Here is a 22730-nt window from a genome sequence, read left to right as displayed (position 1 = left end):
TATTTACCACTTGTTTTACTCGTTGACTTTTGGAAAGATGTTGCAATTATTGAACTTAAGAAACAGTGAGACAGTTAAACAAATCAACAGTGGAAACTAGGGCTGCACAATGAATCGCAGTTTTATCGCAATCGCAATATGGACTTAACCTGACTCCAGATGGATTGCTTCGCATTTGCTCAGCATATCCATCTGGGAACTTTCCGTTGGAGAACTTTTGGGAAGGGGCGAAAATACCGGTTAGCTGACTGGATAAACCATCTGTCTATCACCACCTATGTTGGTGATAGACGGGCTGAATCAACCAATCAGATCGATATATCAAACTCTTTTGCCGAAACCAGTCGGGAGAAGAGCAAAAACATCTTTTCCTCCGAGAAAAGCCTCCAGTACCGTTTTTTTTTTGCTCTTCTTTCAATGAAGGAATACTTTCTAATTTGGATAAAACTTGCGCGATAGCTACGCTCATCTCATCCGTGGAAGCCGAACAGTCGCTTCTCGTTGCGTCACACCCAAAGCCGCCTCAAAACCAACGCTGATTGGTCGGTCGTTTGGCGAACGGCTCCACATTTTCTCTATCTCAAGATGCCAGACTGATCTGCGAGTGGAAAACTGGAGCTCGCGAGATCAGGACGATCTCACGAGACTAATATGGACTAGTGCAATATCCAAATCGCAGAGGGGCGCAATATTTCTTAAAGGCCAAATATGTGTAAAACCATTGTGAATGAAGTATTGTGGTGCTGCAGAGATGTCCCGGCCTACAAATCCCATCCTACAGACTAAAGAAAAACATCTTTGTTTGGAACAGATCCTCGCAAAAATCAAACTATATTCATTTTACATTTTACTTTTTTTTTTTTTATTAGTCAATGAAGATGAGAATAATGATACAAACATGATAATTCCTTTCAATATCGTGAATCACATTGCAATCACAATATCTGTCAAAATAATCACAATTACATATTTTCCTCATATCGTGCAGCCCTAGTGGAAACACCTTCAACTGTGAGATTTCCCTTCATACTTTTCCCGTTTGAGCTTTTCTTTTTCATTCAGAACACAAGACAAAATACTGAAATTCAATGATCTGGTTCATTTCCAAACGGCATAAATAACGTATAAAGCAATAAACGACATAGTCCCTGGCAATATTAAAAAAAAATTTTTTTAAAAAAGAGATGGGGGGGGGGGATATACTTTAAGGGGAGAGTTCTTTTTGAAATGTCTTTGTGTTCGTACAACGTTAAAGACCTTTTGTATTTCTATATGTGGAGTGAAATTGTGGAACGGATTGAGTCTGTCGTTAAAGCAACGTCCAAGTATGACCCAGTTTACAAAACAAAAATATGGTTTTCACTAAATACAGTGAGGGGAAGGGTTTGACTATCTTATTACTTACATTATTTATTTGTATGGTCAACATAAACATAGGAAAAATGTATACGTTTAGTAACCTTGTGGTGTGTAAATATACAGTACATATGTAGGAAATTGTAAAGAACGTGTTAAATATCATACAAATAAAACATTTAGCTAATCATGATGATTATTATTAAATATTAGTGGAAAGGGGGGGGTAGGATAAATAAGATTTAGCTCCTTCCTATTCCTATTTGGAAATGTTAAATTAATATTTAGTTTGTTTCTGTGTTTTATTTAAATTTTTTTTTTTTTATCATTTTAAAATGTTCGAAATAAAGCATTCATTCATTCATTCATTCATTCATTCATTCAAAATAATGAGTGACTTGCAAAACGTAATGTGCAAAATAATCGCTTTTCTCGATTTCGCTGTTTTTGTGATCGTTAGGATCCGAAATCATAATCAAGATTAATTTCACAGCCCTAATTTGTTAATAAATCAACCAAAATGTAAAGAGCAATACATTCATTGATTTCCTTTTTGCTCTTTTGGTGTAAATTCAGCAAGAGATCCAGAGTTTTCTTGTGACATTGCTTTGAGGAACGACATTGGTCTCGGTTTTTGCTGCTGTTTGAAAGTCTCACTTTGTGTTTTGGGCTGCTGCAGCCGTCCTGGATGGCGTGGAGCGGCTCACAGCCGAGGAGATGGATGAGCAGCGTCAGCAAAACATGGCCTATGAGTACCTGTGTCACCTGGAGGAAGCCAAAAGGTAAGAGCTGGAGGATAGTTTACCTGAACTTCTGCAGGCCGCTTAAACAGATTGTCTCTCACACCGGGGCTCAGCTTTTATTCAGTTCCAAAGATTTACATAGTGTAGAAAGTAATATGGATCTGTCATTGAGGCTGCATCTTAAGGCTGATTTATGGTTCTGCGGCGAGCTTTCGCCGTAGCCTACATAAGTGGCCTGAAGTTTATACTTGTGCGTTGGTGTGTGCGTCGATCTCAAGAGAATAGCAGGGCGTGTGTGTGTGTGTGTGTGTGTGTGTGTGTGTGTTAGAGCGAGTAAGAGAGTGACGGTGATTAGCTTTGGAGCGAGTAGGGAATCTAGAGTCGTAGTGAGAGAAACAAAGTGTCTCCCCTGTTCTTTCTGACCACGGTGGGAAATCTGTAGCAGGAAAAGTTAACCCTCTCCTTGATTTCATGTTGTTTATGGAGAAGGAGAACCAGGAAAGGAGTCGGGGGGGGGGAATGCAACGCTACCAAGCCACGGCTGAGAGACGTGCGTAGCCGCGACGTTTAGTTACATTTTCCGAGAGTTGCACGTCAGGCTACGGCGTAGGGTCCGTGCCTCCAGCATAGATTTAACACAAAAGCATAAATCACGCTTTAACGGTTATGAGTTTATCTGCAGATAATTTTCTCCATTAAATGTCCACAAAATGGACAAAAAGATAGAGAAACACAGCAATCATAGATTCCTAGAACCCAAAGAGAAGTCTGCAAATTGCTTCTTTTGTCCGACCAAAAGTCCAAAACCCATAGATAAGCAGTTTTACTATCAAAAAAAGACAAAGAAAGAAAGGAAATCCTCAAGAATGAAGATGCTGGAACTATGAGTTTTTGGCATTTTTGTTTGAAAAATGACTCCGTCGACTTATCGACTGATTTCTTTAACTCCAGTTGTCATGCACTTTGGTGAATGGATGGTAACTGAAATCTATTAAAAACTGGCTCCCGTGTGGACGACATAATAACATGTTTTGCCAATTTTAGAAACGGATGCACCGATCCGGCGCACCGCACTGGTATTGGCACCGATACTGACCTTATTAAAGAAATTGAGTGTTGACCGTGATGTGACCAAAACACACATTCTTTGTAAATTCCTTGTTTCTTCTATCAACATTCATCCAGTCACAGCAGGCTACTGAGTCAACTTCTTAGTGCCACACTAACTTCTAGCCTCATGTTACTTTCCAAAAAGTAGCACACTCTGTATGGGCAGAGGTATTGTTATCATTAGTCGCTGAAATCTGACTTCATCCAGCTTTATTTAGCAGTTCACACTTAGTTTGATTATTTAAAGGTGCCCTGCCACACGTATTTCATTACTTTGTGGTAATGTCTGAAGTTCTACCATGGACTCTGTAACATTTTTTGTGGAAAAAATGCCTTGGTTACCTTGTTTCAAGTCATTCTAGCGTGGTATAGAAAGCCTGCAGGAAGACTCGGCTTGATTTGTGCCAGTTCTCATTAATATTCAACGAGTTAAGCTGCTTGACTCTGATTGGCTAACAGCTAGCCAATGAGAGTCTGGCTATCAGCATCCTTTACCCAGCGCAACTGGGCGAGCTCATGAATAGTAATGAGCTCAGGCAACATGATGTCAGACTGACCAGCTTTTGTAATTGGCCTGATTTCTCCACTTATTTCTTTTCAGTGGCTAGAACTGACAGAGGAGGTAGCAGTTCATTTTCACATTCACCACATAACACAAACATATAGGGACTAGGGCTGAAACGATTCCTCGAATAATTCGATTACAAAAAATCCTCGATGCAAAATGATTTGCCTCGAAGCTTCGTTAAATCAATGTTACCAACGTTGTATCGCTGACGGACGGTGTTTCCACACGGATCATTATTATTGTCGCACACCAGACGCTGCTCAGTCTGCTGACGACACATGCCAGAGCGTAAATAGTGAGGGGCTAAGAGAAGAGACAGGCTGGAGAAAACCACAGAAAGTGTCCAAAGTTTGGAATCAGTTCAAACGTAGTTAAAACGAGAACTCTGTACAGTGTGTCTACTGAAAAACTGAACTAGCTTACCACAATAATAGCACGACGTCAGTGCTTCATCATCTCAACAGAAAACATTTCTCATCCATTCCACGAAGCGGACCCGACAAAAGTAAATCACGGAGTTGTATGGACGATGAAACTACACCAAACACAACAACTAGCAAAAACAAAGACAAGAAAATACGTAGCAGCGACCACAATCTGATCTAAAGAGCCGACTTGTTGACTATCCCTTCAGAGAAACAGCTGATTGTTGGCACCATTTTCTCTCACTCTCTCTCTTCACGGAGAAACAGCTGATCAACGATCTACTAGCATAAGTGTAACAGAGCTGTGTAGCATTGTAATCAAATATATAAATTATTAGTATAATTAATATTTACATATACGTATATTTACATATAGGCCTATATACAGATCAGTCTCAGGATGAAACTTGTAGTTCTGAAAGTACAAGTTACACAACAACTTACACAACTTAAGGTCATGTTTATGTATGTTTAATATTTGCCGTAGTGTGAGGTTGATGTCATTTCAGAAAATGTTTTCTTTAAAAGTTTTACAATGTAATATGGCACTTAAATGCACTTCATATGTTTAGTTTTTTGAGAGATGATATTGTAAGCGATGTAGGCAACAAAAATGTAGCTTTTTCCAGAAATGTAACCAAATTATTGTTTATTATTGCTCTTCAATAAAACAAAAGTATTTCTTATCCGATTAATCGATGGAATAATCGGTAGAATACTCGATTACTAAAATACTCGATGGCTGCAGCCCTAATAGGGACCTAACATATTTTGGTACTAGGCAACAAAGTGTAAGACAGAGATTAAAAAAATAACTGTCAGGTAAAGAAAGTTGACATTGAATTTCTGGTTAGTTTATCTCGGTTACTTATTCTATGATCTGATATTTAAAAAAAAAAAAATCTCTATATTTTGTCCAAGTCCTCTCATAGCTGCTTGTGAACATTTGACATGTGAGAACTTTGGCTTCTTTTGTAAGTGAAATCAAAGATTTTGTAGACAAATATGAAGTAACGCAGTACATATTGCAGAAGCTAGAAAATGGTTTCCTGAAAGGTTTCTTTGAGATAAGATTTCCTCGACAAGAGACAATAATAATATCAACATGAAAAGATTCTCATGATGTGTGAAGACATTGGTGATGTAACAGCAGAAATAGAAGTGAAGAAAATGATGCTAACTTTTATAACTATTATAACTTTTCATCGGCAATCATTTCATACTTGGAATTTATGAAGTAGTGGTTGAGGGCCGTTACTCAGTGCACGCACACACACACACACACAAATGCACATACATGTGCACACGTGTGTCTGTGTGGTTGCCTGAGCGTGTTAACAGTGTGATTGCTTTTTGTGACTCTGGAGTCGACCCCGCTGCGGGCTCTCAGGTTCAAAAGAGGAAGGATTGTGCGAGACAGGAAGTGACTCAGTCCCTGTTGATTTTAGTATTTCCCACTGTTGCCACAGAAACCCACAGTTGTCATAGCAACAGGTTCCGGTGTGAGTGCCGGAGTCCGTGCTGCTGCAATGGTGTACGTTCTGAATAAAAAAAATAAAAAAAAAGACAGGAAGACGCTGAGTGGTTGTACGGTTGTTGGCTGTCCTACATCTCTCACCTGCTCTCAGGCCAGCTGTGATCTTCAGGAAATTCCTGGAATGATTTCTGTTTTGTCTGTTTTTCCTCGACCTGACACTCAGTTTATGCAATATTACAGTTTCTTACAGTTGTTTTTTTACAGAGTCCAAGTAAGTTATTTATGAGTCATATGTCTTGTGGCTGCAGCCTGGTCACAGTTTGTGATTTAGATTAGAATCAACTTTATTGTCATTGTGCACAGTTCAAGTACAAAATGCAGTTTGCGTCCAACCAGAAGTGCAAAAAAGCAGAAAAGTGCAATGTGATATACAAGTATAGACAGGTATAGACGGGTGGTGCACAGACAGGACACAGAAATATAGTGCAGTGTAGACAGTAGTATACAGTTGGTTTACAGGAGGTGGTTTAGAGTAATATAAATTAAATATAAATGTGTGCAGTGTATTAGCAGTTTTGTAGTAGTTTTTGTGGCAGTATTGTGTTGGAATATCTCAGAAAAATACACTAATGAAGAGAAATGGAAAGCAAACTCTTCCTACTAGGTTCTTACTGTTCATGACTCGGCTGTTTCTTCCTAAACCCGCCACCTCATCGTAGGCGGACAGCGCTGTGACAGGGTTTCCCCCCCACCGAGACATTTGCATGTCTGGGTGGAAGGGTGTGCAGTTTTTGGTGTGTGCGTTGACCAAACATGATCTTTTATCACAATTTAATGAATTAGTTTATTTGGATCCCCATTAGCAACCACTTAGGTAGCAGCTACTCTTCCTGGGGTCAACATAATGTAAAACAAATATGATGTTAAAAATCTAGGGCTGCAACTAAAGATTACTTTCATTGTCGATTGATCTGTTGATTATTTTCTCAATTAATTGATTAGTTGTTCGGTCTATAAAATGTCAGAAAATGGTAATTGTCGATCGGTGTTTCCCAAAGCCCAAGGTGACGTCCTCAAATGTCTCGTTTTGTCCACAACTCAAAGATATTCTGTTTACTGTCAGAGGAGAGAAGAAACTAGAACATATTCACATTTAAGAAGCTGGAATCAGAGAATTTTTCCCTTTTTTTTCTTTTTTTTTATTAAAAAAGACTCAAACCGATTAATCGAGTATCAAAATAGTTGTCGATTAATTTCATCGTTGACAGCTAATCGATTAATCTTTGCAGCTCTACTTCTGATACAGTTCAGAGAGAGTCTTTATTCTGGACTAAGTTTAGTTTTTAAGTCTTTATTTGACCACTTGGTCTATATCCACGACCTTTCACTTCCGGGATTGTTTAGGTGCCGCCGGAAATTCCGTTACCTTCCGCTTTCTTTGTGTTGGCGTTCTAAACTCCGGTGGATTTCTGAGGACTATGGTTAACTGCTCCTCAGATCTCTGCAGGGTAAATCCAGACAGCTAGCTAGACTATCTGTTCAATCTCAGTTTTCTCTCGCACGACTAAAGCTACAGCTTTTGAACGTACACATGTTCCACCAAAACAAGTTCCTTCCAGAGGCTATTTAGCGGAGGCACCGTGGCTCCGTCTGGTGCCTAGTGCCGCCCAAGACGATTGTGATTGGTTTAAAGAAATGCCAATAAACCAGAGCACGTTTTTCTCCCATCCCGAAATGCTGTATGGACTAACCAGACCCTCCTGGCAATGCGAAACTAGACGCACTTGACCTTACGACTGGAAAGTAATCCATATGAGTACTAAGAATGTCTGAACACCGTGAGAGATGCATGTGGCAGTCATGTTAACTATTTGAACGTGTCGCTGCTGCACCTCTACACTGTGAGCCTTCTGATTGGCTGATGATTGTCCCTGAGCTGTCTGTTGTTTCCATCAGGTAGTTTGGAAAACACCTAAGCCTGCAGCGGAGCGCTGCGGGGAGGAATGCTTGGGAGTACGTGTCGATGCTAGGTGGCATGATGGGAATGCGTCTGACAGGTGCACAGCAGGGTGTGTAAGCCACCTGTGCACCTAGCTGCAGAAACGTAATGTCAGTGTCACTGTTCTAACGCTACTACTGTCAGGTGTGTGTTTGCGGAGAAGGCCTGTCTGGATTTGGGTACAGCCTGAAGTTATGCTCTCTCAGCAGAGGGATGCAAACTATGTGTTATCATCACTCTTATTTTCATGTTCCCATCAAATGCAGAGGAGCAGCCTGAGGCTGATGCCACCTGCCATATTTGAATTCTCGTGACTCTTTCATCTCCTTTGGCTTCTCAAATACTAGATGTTGTGTACTAAGATTTTTCTCCATGGCTACAACTACTACCTGCGAGCTAGTTCAGACAGCCAACTCCAGCTGCACTGCGTACACACACGTGACATGCCTCACTGCCCCCTTATTATGTACCAAACGCACCCCCCTCAATTTGGCGGTCTATTTGACCTGTTCAGTTTCCCCATCTCTGCCTTTTTAATGCTGCCTGCCTACCCCAGCATCCACCTGCAGGCTCCGGCCAGGGGGAAGCTACTTTATCATTACTCCCCAATATCTCATGTAACGCCATACTGCGGGGAGTGATGAGGTCAGAAACGAACACAAACACAATGTTCTGTTTGTTATAATAAACATTTCAAACGTGAGTTGTCTGACCGAACTAACGATTATTTTCATATTCGTTTAAGCTGTCGATTTATTTTCTCGATTAATCGATTGTTTGGTCTGTTAAATGGGGAAAAATGTCCATCCGTGTTTCCCAAAAGATTATCAAAATAGTTGCCGATTTAATAGTTGGCAAAGAATCGAATATTCTTTGCAGCTCTAGAGTAGCTACAGCTATGACTACTTTCCTTATCGATTAATCTGTTCATTATTTTTTTGGATTGCGGGATAATTAGTTTAATCTATAATGTCTTCAAATTCCTGGTTGTTGTTGTTGTTTGTTTGAACAGTCCAAAACGATACTCTATTCACGAAAATATGAAAAACCACAAAAGCTGCAGATTGTCACTTTGATAAAGCTGGAATCAGAACATTTTGGTAGGGATAGACTGATTATCGGCCCTGTTGATAATCGGTCCGTTTTTTGGCAATTTGCAGATTATCTGTATCAGCGTTTTATTTGCCTGATAACCGATAAAGTTAATGCATTAAAAAGTGTTCTACTTTGGCTCTGCTACAGCTCTGTGTCTGATCCTCTGCTTCAGTTTAACTCACCACTGAGTCTGACTCAATGTCCCGCCCACAACGCTATCTGACTCTCTGTTACTGGCTATTATGTTGAAAGTTTTTAATTTATTAAATAATTGCTTAAAGCATTTAAACAAAGGTTTGTGTTGGAGTTTGTAACATTCCAAAATCTTAATTTTGACTTGAAAAATAAATTACATTTTTACTAAGATTTTCACTGTAAATGCATATCGGTTCCAAATATCGGTTATCCGTTTCATTAACTACTAATAATTGCTATCGGTATTGGCCCTGAAAAACCAGTATCGGTCGATCCCTACATTTTGGGCTTTTTTTTTTTTTTTTTTAAGATAATTTTGTGGGTATTTTAGGCCTTTATTTCATAGGACAGGTGAAGATATGAAAGGGAAGACAAGAGGGGGAATGACATTCAGTAAAGGACTGCAGGTCGGAATTGAACCCACGGCCGCTGTGGCAGGGACTGAGCTCTGTACATGGGGCGCATGCTCAACTAGGTGAGCTACCCAGGCGCCCCACATTTTGTCCATTTTTACTTGATAAATGACTCATCAATTATCAGAAATGATGATCAACCGACTAAGTGTGTCAGCAGTATTTTTTCTTTAAAGGTCCTGTGACATGCTGCTTTTTGGATGCTTTTATATAGACCTTAGTGGTCCCTTAATACTGTATCTGAAGTCTCTTTTATATAGACCTTAGTGGTCCCTTAATACTGTATCTGAAGTCTCTTTTATATAGACCTTAGTGGTCCCTTAATACTGTATCTGAAGTCTCTTTTATATAGACCTTAGTGGTCCCCTTAATACTGTATCTGAAGTCTCTTTTATATAGACCTTAGTGGTCCCCTAATACTGTATCTGAAGTCTCTTTTATATAGACCTTAGTGGTCCCCTAATACTGTATCTGAAGTCTCTTTTATATAGACCTTAGTGGTCCCCTAATACTGTATCTGAAGTCTCTTTTATATAGACCTTAGTGGTCCCCTAATACTGTATCTGAAGTCTCTTTTATATAGGCCTTAGTGGTCCCCCTAATACTGTATCTGAAGTCTCTTTTATATAGACCTTAGTGGTCCCCCTAATACTGTATCTGAAGTCTCTTTTATATAGACCTTAGTGGTCCCCTAATACTGTATCTGAAGTCTCTTTTATATAGACCTTAGTGGTCCCCTAATACTGTATCTGAAGTCTCTTTTATATAGACCTTAGTGGTCCCCTAATACTGTATCTGAAGTCTCTTTTATATAGACCTTAGTGGTCCCCCTAATACTGTATCTGAAGTCTCTTTTATATAGGCCTTAGTGGTCCCCTAATACTGTATCTGAAGTCTCTTTTATATAGACCTTAGTGGTCCCCTAATACTGTATCTGAAGTCTCTTTCCCGAAATTCAGCCTTGGTGCAGAATTACAGCCACTAGAGCCAGTCCCACAATGAGCTTTACTTAGGATGTGCCATTTCTGTGTCTGTAGCTTTAAATGCTATTGAGGAGGAGAGAGGGGGGGGGCAGGGTGGAGGTCGGGGGTGTGGCCTTCACCAACTGCCATGCTTCGCTCGTTTGAAAGCCATGATGTCTCTCTCTCTCTCACGGGCGGGCCAAATTCTCTGGGCGGGCAAAGCAGAGAAAGGGGAGGTAACCTTTCCCCTTATGACCTCATAAGGAGCAAGATTCCAGATCGGCCCATCTGAGCTTTCATTTTCTCAAAGGCAGAGCAGGATACCCAGGGCTCGGTTTACACCTATCACCATTGCTAGCCACTGGGGGAACATAGGCAGGCTGGGGGAATTCATATTAATGTTAAAAAACCTCATAAAGTGACATTTTCATGCCATGGGACCTTTAAGATTAGGCGATGGCCTCATTGTTGATGATTCTCTGCATTTCCTTCAACAAACTGACCTTTTTCCTTTTTTTTTCTAAAGTTCTTGTTCTGACATAAAGCCTTGCATGGCCAGGCACCTGTTTATGCAGTCGGACATGTTTTCAGTGTGGTTCTTGTGTTTATTGATCTGTGCAGGGTGCAAACTGCACATTCACGCCTCCACCTCAGTGCACAGCAAACCGTTTCAGGTAGCTTCACTGTGGATTCACTGACTATAAATGACACATGCATTTGAAGTCAGGATTACGTGACTGCTTCTGCACCTCTGTTAACTTGTCGTCTATGCTTGTCTCTTCCTCGTTTCCTGTCACCCTGCTTGTGCTGCGTACGGTGAAGTAAAGCTGGTTGTAAATCACTCGCTCAGCAGATGTTTTCAGTGGCTGACTTAGTTATTTTTGGAGTATAGTCCTGGTGACACAGTGAACGTGAACTGGAGCGTTTGATTTGTCTTTAGGGGAAGAGAGTGTCTATGATAACAGTGGAGATAGATTTCAGCTTGATATTTAACCTATATATATTAGGGCTGTCAAAATAACGCGTTTATTTCGATGAATTAATCGGAGAAAATATAACGCGTTAAAAAAATAACGCAGGTTAATCCATTCCATATTGACGTTTGACCCGGAGCCGTTCTAGCCAACATTGGACTGTAAAATGAAGGAGGGAGACGAGAATGTGCTGCCTGGATCATTAATTGGAACAGTTACTTGTAAAAACTTCTTCCTGCCAACCCTGGCTACCGAAATCTGGTGCCACTGATATGTCTGCTCTTCTCTCTGATGCTCTGAAACACAAACACCGCTGCACGTGACGCTAGTTAACACTATACTCGACAGCAGCTAACGTTAGCCTACCGCTAGCTAGTTAACACTATACTCGACAGCAGCTAACGTTAGCCTACCGCTAGCTAGTAGCTGGATTAAACACGGTTAAAATGCTGACAGCTAACTCTAAACGGTGTAAAGTGTGACTGTGTTTTACTGTAGAGGATTCAACACCGGGATGTAACAATCTGCAGCTGCCGTCGGAGAAACAACACAGACGGTGCGTTCAATGAAACTGGTAAACTACAGCCTCGTGGTGCATTTGAAGTTATTGTAAATGTCCTTTACCATCTGGTGGTTGTTTTTGTCGTTCAACAGCAATTTACTAGTGAAATAAGTTATTGTTATACATTATTATTAATCATTTAATTTTGACCATATGGCCTTAGCAATAAACAAGCCGTTCTTTAATGTCACCGACTGTTGTTTAGTACCCTTTTTTTTCTTTTCTTTTTTACTTTCTTAAAATGTATTGGTTCATATATATATATTATTATTTTTTTATTATCAGATATCTGTCAACTCCTTAAGCAAATATCGAAAACCTGCAGCGATATTTTTTTTTTTGTCCGTTTAGCTGTACCTTGGTGTTTTTTGCGCAAATGAATTCTTATTTTTGTAGATTGATCAGACAGGTTGCAAACAAACCCCTAGTTTTACCAGACAAATAAAAGGCAACTGCTGTAAAGCGGCAAAGATCAATCTATTAATCGATTAGTTGTCAACCATTAAATTAATCAACTATTTCAGTTATCGATAAATCTATTTGAATCATTTTTTATGAAAAGAAAAAAATTCTCTGATTCCAGCTTCTTAAATGTGAATCTGTTCTAGTTTCTTCTCTCCTCTGTGACAGTAAACTGAATATCTTTGAGTTGTGGACAAAACAAGACATTTGAGGACGTCACCTTGGGCTTTGGGAAACACTGATCCACATTTATTTATAGGATTTTCTGACATTTTCTGAACCAAACAACTAATGGATTAATTGAGAAAATAATTGACAGATTAATCGACAATGAAAATAATTGTTAGTTGCAGCCCTAAACTCATATAATTATTGCCTACTGTCTGTATTTTGTACTTGCTGGTTCAACTTTCCTACAGTAGCGTTCTGTGCTGCGGAGGATTGTAACAGGTATTTGGGATGTGGTCATTGTCACTTCCAGGTGCTTATGATGTTAAATGGAAGTGTGTTTACAGTGTGTGTGCGATTGTTTGACTTTGTCTGTCTCGTGTTGCTGCCTAACTGGTTCCAGTGATGTCACCTCCTTTTTTTTATAGAATCGCAGCAATTAACTAATGCATACATTAACATGGTGTCAAAACTGACTGGAAGGATTACCATAACTTTATAGATCAGACCCAAATGGCAACAAACTGTATGCCATGCACACATTTATACGTTTATGGAACAATCTCATTCATTTTAATCTCTCAAGATCAATTCAATAAAAAAAGGACTACATTTGGCTGTGAGCTGACCTTCGATACGAACATGATTCAAGCAAAACATCTTGTTCGTTACTTGGAATAAAACTGCATTTTCCACCAGAGGGGACAATTGTCTTCACAGTAGGTCAACAAAACGCAGCTTGAGAACATGTAAAAGTACACTACAAATAAAATACTTAGAGTAAATAATAATACATTGACATACTCCAGTAGCACAATAAATATCAGCAGAAAAAATAACACTGGTCCCATTCTGAACTGCTTTTTATAGCTGATGAACTTCAACATGAAAAGTTTGACCTTTTTAGCAAAGAATTTGAATGTGTTTGTGTTTCCCTCCTCTGTCCTGCCCACAGCAGTGTTTCTGTAGGAGTCCTTGTTTAGACAGGGCTAAAAAAAACAATGCAAGGTAGTAATGAGTGCTTTAGAGGCAGAGTTGAATGGTAAACCAACAGGATTTACTCCAGCACACGTGTCAGCCTGCCTGATAAGTAGAGTCTGTCTCAGACACCAAATCAGATATCCCCATATTCTTCACCAAATACGTCGATGTCGATATTGCGACGTTATTGTAGGGTTGAAAATTGGTGCCTGTGCCTATGATAACGTGTAGGGCGGCCCAAAGGCTTTATACATACATTTTTAGTGCATAAAGTACTAAGCTATTAAAATAATAATTGTTGGCATGATTGTATAAATCATGTTGTAATGTTAAACAAACATGTGGCACAGTAAATCCTTGGGATTAACTGTGTCTGTGGATGGCTGCCTTAGTGACTACTTTAACAAATAGGCTGCTTTATATTTTCTAATAATATGTTGGATTCATGTGACATTTTCAATTTTGAAAAAAAATTGTAATTTATTGGCCCCCCTGCAGTAACTCTGAGGACCCTTCTAAGGGTCCCGGTCAGATGCCCCTAAGGACCCCCGTAAAGGTCCCGGTCAGATGCCCCTAAGGAACCCCCTAAAGGTCCCGGTCAGATGCCCCTAAGGACCCCCATAAGGGTCCCGGTCGGACCCCCTGTTGAATATCTCTGTTAAGAAAATGACATCACTTTTCTGTAATGCAGCCTTTAAAACCAGGAAAAGACAACACTTGTGTCATATTACGATATCCAAAATCTAAGACGATATCTAGCCTTATATATTGCTAACGATATAATATTAATATATTGCCCAGCCCTGGACACCTCCCTCCCGTGCTACCTTAACTACCCAAAAACTCCTCATTGACGACATCACTGCTCATCACTGATGGTCCCGAGCTGCCTTCTGTGGCCTCCATCCTCCCTCCGTCGCTGTGGTGAGAAGAAATACAGAGCAGTGTCTTTTTTTTTTCTGAGAGGGCGTCTAATTAGTGTTTTGTGTAATTTCTCTAAATGACAGGGTTCACTATAACCATGGCATTTCATAAACATTTAAGGCTTTGAGAGAAAAGTATGCACTTTTGAAAATGAATGGTCTTGAAGATACTTGACTTTTTTTTTTTTTTTTTTTTTTTTAACAAAATTATCAAAATACACCACGTCTCTTATTCATCATGTGAAGGGCTCATTGCATGGGTGGAATATGGTTTAAAAAGATATATAAAGCGGCCCACACAGCGGTGCTCTCGGTAGCCAGACGGTCTTTACGCACACACTGTGCTCGAAAAAAAGTTTTGAGTATTTTGGAACCGGGTCCTAATAGAACCGGGTCTCGAGACCCATCCCTAGGTGTGAGTCTGACTAATTTGACTATTCTGAATAAAACGGTAGTAAAATCAAGGTTTTTACGTGTATCTTTCACAGAATACTTTTAGTCAAATTCTTATTTGCATGCTACAGCAGACTGATAATAATAACTCGAAGCACTCCTTTTACAGTGTTGGTTTCCTTCCAGGATTCAACCTCAAACCTGATCACTCTGTCATGTTGGAGCTGCGGTGCGTTTGTGTGCGACGCCTTTTTCCGAGATACTGTGCCTTGACTTGATATTTTCACATGTGTACACGAAGAAAGATTAAGCCTGCACCAGCAAACCTTTGGGTTTCTTTGTGTGGAAAAATACTCGAGCAGACTTGCAGTTTGATGAAGAAGGAAATACATTATAGACTTTGGCATCCAGGTGAATCCCCACTTCATTATGCCAAGTACACATCGTTTTTACACAAGTACGCCTCATGATTTTATCAGTGTAAAACATTTTAGGATCCCAACATCACTGCGATACGTGCGTTACTTATGTAATAGCAGTGCATACAAAATAGCACAGTTAAAAGGTGAGAAGAAAACCTTGTATTTAACACGTTCCCTTTGTATATTTGGTTCAGTACCTTTTAGACGTCTTGTGATTTTGTGATAATGAACTGCTAATTGGTTGCCTAAAATAGCAGCCAGGGATCATCGCTGTAAACAAAATGGTTCAGGAACAGTAACCATTTTAGTTTGAGTATTTCATTTTCAGTCTTGTGCACATAAAAGGGGTTCTTCAAAGTGTGTAAATGTCTGAACTAGGGCTGCACAATATGAGTAAAATGTGCGATAATGTTGAATATCGCGATAACGATATTACTGGCGATAAATAAACAGATATTAAAGTGTACTCAGTTGTGCATTTGTGCTGCGTTCAGTTTTCTGCTAAAATACAACAAACGATGAAATGAAATAATTTCCAACATTCTTTTATTGAACATTGACTATAACAGCCACCACTAAAAAACAGACAGTTCAAATCAGACCAGATCATAAAGACAACAATAAAAAAAGAATAGAAGTCAAGGAAAACCCCAAAGCACTCGTCTTAAGAATAAAAAAAGCCTTTAATTCATCTGGCATATTCTCAATAGAATAAGTTCAAATCCAACTCCAACGTGTTTCCAGCCTTCTTCAGGAAGAAGGCTGGACGCCGAAACTCGTTGAAGTGGGTTTTGGTTTTTCTATCACACACTCCCCACACACACACGCACACACACACACAAACACACACACACACACGTGCCGGTATATATTATATGCCGATGTTATAAGTATAAACATCAGGCCACTTACGTAGGCTACGGCGAAAGCTCTGCGTGGAGCCTCCGCAGAACCATAAAATGCTCTCCAGTTCTTCAACAAATACAAACTATTTGGTATAAAACAAAGAAAAACACAAGACAGTTCAAGGTAGGTTCAAGCTCAAATAAAATTGGGAAAGGCTCTCCGATAAAAGTATGTTTTAAGAAGGGACTTAAAGGAGATCACTGACTCAGCTGACCTGATATCCTTAAGCAGATTGTTCCAGAGCCTCAGGGCCCTGACTGTAAACACATGCGTGTGTGTTGGAGACTACTGTACATCTTAGAAGACAGCTTCTCCAAACCTCATTAATTCACCATGCTTCTGTCATAGCTAAATACTGTTATACGACCTTAACATGCTGTTTAACAGTAATACAAGTGGATCAACTCGTCAACTGGGGCCGTTCCTGCCTGTTCTGTCAGCTGCAGACCGACACGTTTCAACACACCATGTCACCACTTCACTACTTTTTTCAAGATTACTTTAAGATCAAGATTATCTTGTCTTTGACAGAGCGAGATAATTCTTCACAGTAAACGGAAAGATTAGCTGTTTTTATCTGGAATCCATCATGCAGAGTCGAGTGTTACACTCTTCCACCCACGATAATGAAACATCTCTCGAGAAATAGTCGTTACTTTACTAACTTAACTGTCCCATTCATGTCTGTTTTTTGTCGTCGATAGCTTGCCAGCAGAAGTGTGTTGTAAAATGTTGCGAAATATATACATTTAAGAAAATGATGACTCACTTTTATGCCTTGCACAATGACACAATTTCCATTGTCGACTAATATGTTGATTACTTTCGTAATGGTCGATTGGTTTTCTGGTGGATTAAACGTCAGAAAATGGTGAAAAGCGTTTTGGTGGTTTTCAAAGCCCAAGAAGACCTCCTCAAATGTCTTGTTTTGTCCACAACTCCAATATAGTCAGTTTACTGTCACAGAGGAGTGAAGAAACTAGAACATATATTCACATTTAAGAAGCTGAATCAGCTAATTTGTAACTTTTTTTCATAAAAAAAATGAGTCAAACTGATTAATCGATTATCAAAATAGTTGTAAGCTGAATTTTAATAGTTGACAACTAATCGAATAATCTTTGCAGCTCTACTCTACTCTGTCATTTAAAAAACAAAAGATTGTTAAAGTTGTATCAGAGCTGTTTGTCTAGCTGATCATAGCTGCTGTCACCCTTCACTGCGAGACCAGCCCAGTTCCTCCTAAAGCCATTTGCCTGTAATTTCCTGTTTTTGAACAGTTTCGAAGCACTGTTGTGTATAGCTGCCGCTGCTGCAATGACTATTATGTAATGTCAGGCCCCGGCATTGTGTTGATATGAGGAGAACAATGACGCAAGAGTGATATGTTCAAACCTTTTCATAGTGATACCATCTGTCCTCAGGTGACTGAGCCGGATGACGTGGGAGTTTTGACTGGTTGGTGGCACTAGATGAAAAGTCTATAAAAATATATCGTTGTCCTTCGTGCAATACATTAATCGATACGCTGGCGCCAAGTATCAATATTTTAATTAATTAAATAGGGCACTCTGAATAGATTTACCTGCTCCCAGTGTCGCTGCTTCATGGCTCCTCGAGGTGGCGCTCAACACGTGAATGAGGGAAACTTGAAGATATCTTAACTAGCCGAAGAGGAAGAGGTTTTCAACCTGATGGCGGATAGCTGTTTGAGGAAAATAACAGATGTCCCAGCCACGCTTAAGTCCAAATAATAGTTCTGTAAATTTAATTTAAAGACTGAAAAACTTTTTTGTTTGGACTTGCGGTGAGTAAAGAGAGAAAGCTTGCACTTAAACTTTCCACAGCATTTTGTATTCATAGTTAGACCAATACCGTGATGTATCATCATAGGATTGTCTAGCAACATATATTATCGTAGAATTGCTGTATCGTGGTATTATCGGTATCGTATTGCGTATCGTATTGTGAGGTACCCTGTGATTCCCACCCTTAGTGACCATGGATGTCTGAACTAAATGACATTTCATCCACTTTGTAAAGATGTTTCTGGGCCAAAAGAACTGATGTAGTTGTCCCCAGAGCCACAATGTTAGCACAGCTATAAAGTAGACTAAATGTCTGATTTTGTCCACACCGACGGTCAACAACACAGCCATAAATACTAAGAGGTTCACAAACCTAGGAAAACAAAAAATTGACAGAGTTTAGCTTTGAATGTGCCAGTTTGAGGTCTACTTCTACACTGCTGGAGGGTGTATTTCGGTTGCTGTGTAAATGTTACCTACCAAGGCCTCCCAGAAGAACACAGGCCTGAGTCATACAGTCCACAGTTAAGAATGTGGGAATGAAAAGGGAATGAAAGAGGGATCAGTGCTCCATAAAAGCCCTGCGGGAACGTTCCGGGTCCCACCCCTCCTCCACAGCCTCTCACCTGGCCTGCCGTCTGTGTGTGTGAAACCTGAGACTACATCGAGCTGCTGACACACCAAGGAGACGCCCTAGTTTTCACGCACCGTAACTACTCGTCGACCCCGGTTGATCCTCGTCAGTGAGAGGAATCCACCTGATAGGCTATTCAGCTAATGCCTACCATACACTATAAGACTTTGAAAAGACTAAAGTCTGACACCATCTCTCATCTAAAGACAATCATCTTTAAAGACTGGGGACCTTGCAGGGTCACACAAGACTATAACTAGATTTATATTGAAATATTTAACCAAGCTAGCTAGCTAGCTACCACTAGCGTTAGCTGGTAACTTAAGAGAAAGTTAGCAGATTTTGTGTTCTACTGTAGGCTACATGCAGATAAATAGCGGCAGTGCCCTGAGGTTTGCGTTTATGCGTCGGTAAATCTCCTGTTGGATGACGCGCCTCAGATGGGTTGAAAATCGTCAACTTTCTCTCTTTAGCGTTTAGCTTAGTGTGGCGCAATATCAACCATAAACAACACTGGCTGTAGCCGTTTTCTGCTTCCTGTTTGTTGTTGGAGGCAGCGCACCCATTGGTTATTGACAATGTTCACGTGATTTCACTTCACTACCAAGACTTAAAACGTACAATATAATACTAAACCTGTTTGATTTTGTCGGGAAAGTCGAGGCGGGAAAAAGACTGCCTCGAGACTGACCACCTTACACCAAACGATTGAGACGACGGGAGCCCCCCGACTCTAGCAAGACTCTAGCAAGACTCATGATTTCATTCAGATATTGGAAATTAGTCTGCGACAGTGGAATTGCTTGAAAAGTCGTTTGGTGTAAGGTCGACTTAAAACAAATTAGTGCACAAGAAGAAAAACGGTCTTTGCAGTGCGTTCAAGTGCCACCTTTTGGCCAAGACACGGGCAGTGTGAGGAGACGGGAGGCGACGCCACAGTCAGCCTTCCTCACCGCTGGTTCTTTGCCGTCTGCTTGGTGTGTCAGCACCTTAACTCTTCCGGTTTGGATATCCGTCACAGCCCAGTCTTTGAATCTGTCATGGTACTAAAAACCTGTCTGTAGCAGAGAGCTGAGCTGATAAGCAACAGGTTATATTGTTGGGTAGTTTAATTTATGATAAAACATTGTATTTTATAAACTACGTGTGTTTTGTTTGCAAAAATCTTAATGTGTAAAGTAACTAGTAACTAAAGTTGTCAGATGAATGTAGTGGAGTAGAAGTAGAAAGTAGCATGAAAAGAAAAGACTCAAGTAAAGTACAAGTACCTCAAATTTGTCCTTAAGTACAGTACTTGAGTAAATGTACTTTGCTACATTCCACCACTGCATCTGACTGACTATGACCCCCCCCCTCGTCCGTGCATCTGAGGGGCGGAGCTTCTGAAGGGGGGGGGGGGGGGTTCAAATATCAACAATCTTTGCAGCATTGCTTACTGCAGCTTTAAGAGGAATTGGTGACGTAAACATTGATTTGCAAAATTGAATGACTTTCTTTCAGTCATCCAATCCATAATCGGCTAATTGTTTCAGCTGTAACATACATTCATTCTTACTGTCCTAATAAATGTTAGTATATCAGAATAATTAGTTTTGATTTGCAGACGCACTGTAAGAGGCTGCAAATGAACCAGAGTTGTAGTTTTTTTGCACAAGCTTTTCCCAAACGTACATGAAGAGGTCAGCGTCACGGCCTGTGAAATGTGTTACCGTGTACAGCCCGGGCCTGGTTGATTATTTCCCCCACTTTAACACACTAAGCACTGATTTCACACAGTGACTCAGCGTGCACAGTGTCGGTCCAGCTGCTGTCGGGTTGTTTGAGTGTGAGCACTGAGAGGACGAGGTCAGTTGGTGCACAGATTCCAGCGTTGCAGCAAAGCATGTAATGGACAACTTGGCTCTCACTCATCTTTTTTATGTGTGTGTGTTGCCTCTTGTCATTTTTCTCCTTTTTTTTTTTTTCTTCCATCCCTTCCTTTGTGCTTTGTCCTTGTGAAACCGCTCCGTGTTCATGAAACACTGGTTTAAACCTTAGACCATGGTTTGTACTAGGGCTGCAGGAAATGAGGAAAATATGCGATAACTTTGTTGAATATCGCGATAACGGTATTACTTGCGATAAATAAACGGATATTACAGTGTACTCAGATCTGCATTTCTGCTGCTTTCAGTATTCTGCTAAAATACAAGAGTGTTTGTTGAATTTAAAACAAATGAAAGCATTTCTAACTTTTTTTATTGAACACATTGAACATTAAATTGAACATAAAAGGCAGCACTAAAAAAAGAATGAGTTACATTTTAAAGTGTAGTTTTCTACTGAAATTTTCTTTCAACTAACACAAAAAAATCCCTGTCTTTCCAATATGCCGCAGCCTTTCGCGATGTGTTTATTGCAGAAGTTGATATCACGATGACGATTTAAAAAAAAAGAAAAAAAGAAAACGGATATATTATGCAGCCCTACATGTAGTTTATACCGAGGTTGGGATGTCCCTCTGGATTGTAGGAGAGAATGTGCACAGACTTTAATTAGACTCCAGTTTATCATCACAATGGAGGAGGTGGGTGGTTAGCAAGAAACAGAAAGCAGGACAGGAAAGGGGGAGGGGGGGTGGGGGGGGGTGGTATGTGTACCTTGACATTGTGATAAGGCTCACCAAACATGAATTTCATTTCCAGCTATTCTGTAAATACACACCACTGCCTTCTTTTTATAATGCCATGCAGGGACAGCACAGAACAGGACACTGTTCCCTAAACGGAGCATATTGTTTGGCCTTGTAATGCCTGTTTTATGTGGTATGTGTGTTATTGACAATGTTTACATGTACACACTTCCTGGGCTTAGCTGAAGGCTTCAGTGGTGGGTGTGGCTCATGCATTGGCTAATCCTTGGTTAAAGGTTAAGGTCACGACACCTTACAGTTCACCATGTAACACTGATTTCGGAGTGAAAGGCAGTGAAATATATCCACATGTGGATCAGACCAACTTGTAGCCTTGGTTAACACTGAGCTAACAAGCCGATTATTTTCATTACAGTTTAAAAAGTAGATTTCTTCTTTTGTTTACTCCCAAAGAAGTGGAAAATAGTTATCACAACTTCCCAAAGCTTATCTACTTCCAGTTACTCTTATCTTTTGCTGCAGCAAGGTTTTTTATTGTAAAACGGCAACGAGAAGTGTTGAGTTTGCCTTAACGACAGTAATATCAACATCATCAACAGCAGCATTTTGTCTCAGTCATGGTAAACATTATAGTGGTAATCGTTAATTAGAGCTTTTATGTTTCTTTGTGTCCTCATTTACCCAAGAAGCTAAATTCATGTTTTTTTTTCTTGTTATAGTCCAGCAGGATGAGTCATAGCATTCTTGTTTTTTTTAGTGCCACAAAATAGTAACTGGAAAATATAAGAAGAGTGTTAATGTCGTTAATTATACACTTCATGTGATTTAAGATCATCTGACTGAGACGCTGACTTAACCAAAGACGTGAAATCTGGCTACATTTGGTTTTGGGCATCTTAGGTCACAGGTAACTATTATTAGCATTTCAATGACCATATTATAATATTTAACGATGTAGGACTTGCTCCATGTAAATGCCGTTGAAAAGTTTCTGTTTCTAAATTCTGAGTCAATGAAACCTATTAGGCCGCTCCCTGAGACAGACAGAAGAACAAATGGCTCTTAGTGTTACAATAACCAGGCTTGCGGTCTGTTAGTATAAGCAGTTATTAAACATTAACTGCGGCGGAAGAACTGCGCCTGTGGCTCAAACGGAAACCTGGGAAAAAGGAAGAATGTAACTGGTCCAAAGTGTCTTCGCCTCCATAGACCAGAGGTCGTCAACGATTTTTAAGCCAGTCAACTGAAAGAGAGACGTGAGCAGGGACCCCTCCATGACATATTTTGTATAAAATTAAGTTGCATGTTATTAAACTGGGCCTACAATAACGTGTAGGGCTGCCTTACGCCTTTATACATACCTTTTTAGTGCATAGAATACAAAGCAATTAAAATAGTAATTGTTGGAATGTCTTATAAATGATGTTTTAATGTTAAACATACATGTGGCACAGTCAATCCTTAGGATTAACAGTAATTTAAGTAAATAAACAGTAATTTTAACATAGTAAAATACACTTCA

The 22730-nt window shown here is 39.9% G+C and overlaps 1 protein-coding gene across 1 annotated transcript in view; it reads left to right on the top strand.

Moving 5' to 3' along the window:
• iqgap1 (IQ motif containing GTPase activating protein 1) overlaps positions 1–22730 on the top strand; it is a 71808-nt gene that overhangs the window by 1506 nt on the left and 47572 nt on the right. Inside the window, exon 2 of the mRNA XM_078254528.1 lies at positions 2036–2138. Coding sequence (XP_078110654.1) covers positions 2036–2138 — 103 coding nt within the window. The remainder of the gene's footprint in view (positions 1–2035; positions 2139–22730) is intronic.

The sequence above is a fragment of the Sander vitreus genome, chromosome 1, assembly GCF_031162955.1.
Source record: "Sander vitreus isolate 19-12246 chromosome 1, sanVit1, whole genome shotgun sequence".
Classification (NCBI taxonomy): domain Eukaryota; kingdom Metazoa; phylum Chordata; class Actinopteri; order Perciformes; family Percidae; genus Sander; species Sander vitreus.
The sequence above is the reverse complement of the archived record's forward strand: the minus strand, read 5'-3'. Positions and strand labels throughout refer to the sequence as shown.